This window comes from Vigna radiata, unplaced genomic scaffold (assembly GCF_000741045.1).
Source record: "Vigna radiata var. radiata cultivar VC1973A unplaced genomic scaffold, Vradiata_ver6 scaffold_179, whole genome shotgun sequence".
NCBI lineage: Eukaryota > Viridiplantae > Streptophyta > Magnoliopsida > Fabales > Fabaceae > Vigna > Vigna radiata.
This window is the reverse complement of record NW_014542553.1, coordinates 531,353-531,991: the sequence shown is the minus strand read 5'-3', so window position 1 is coordinate 531,991 and position 639 is coordinate 531,353. Positions and strand designations below refer to the sequence as shown.

General features: G+C 42.4%; 1 protein-coding gene across 1 annotated transcript; it reads left to right on the top strand.

Annotated features, from left to right (window-relative positions):
• Positions 1-639, top strand: LOC106780322. The gene has a single exon (XM_014668598.1). It carries the CDS (start codon positions 1-3, stop codon positions 637-639), a length of 639 nt encoding a protein of 212 aa, XP_014524084.1.

Genomic DNA, 639 nt, shown 5'->3' with positions numbered 1-639 from the left:
ATGGCTACCAATCCAATTCCAATTCGTCCATGGTCCCGCTTGGGCTCCCTAAGATCTCCTCCTGCTACAGACTCACTTCCAAAACCTCAGTCTGCAGAACTTTCTGTCAAAACAACTAACACATCCTCTCATGACAAAAAACAAAATGCCACCAAATCTATACCAAAAACACCAGATGTTCACAGTCCAATGCAGTCACAAAAGCTCAAACTCTCAACCCCAGTGACCTTTCCACCTTCCAGAATGAAGTCTCAAGCTCAGCTTGAGATTAAGATAGCGCTAGAAGAAGTAACCACTGAAAAGCCTAATGGAAATGGAAATGGCATAGGCTCATTGAAGAATGATTCGGATGAAAATGAAGTCATTGCAAAAGAGGTGACAACTAAAGGGAAGGGTTCTGATGGCCATGGCATAAGGGTCATAACAATTTCAGGGGAAAACAAAGGTGCATACATGCAAATAACCACACCCCACAAGAAACCCAATCACAAACTGAGAGCTGTGTACGCTAACAGTAATGTGCAGTGTGTAAACAACTCAATTGTGATGAACACTCGTTTAACCGACCATGACCTAGGAATGCACCTTATTATCCCAAAAAAAGCATTTGGGAAAGGATTTCATCTCAAGGAACGTTGA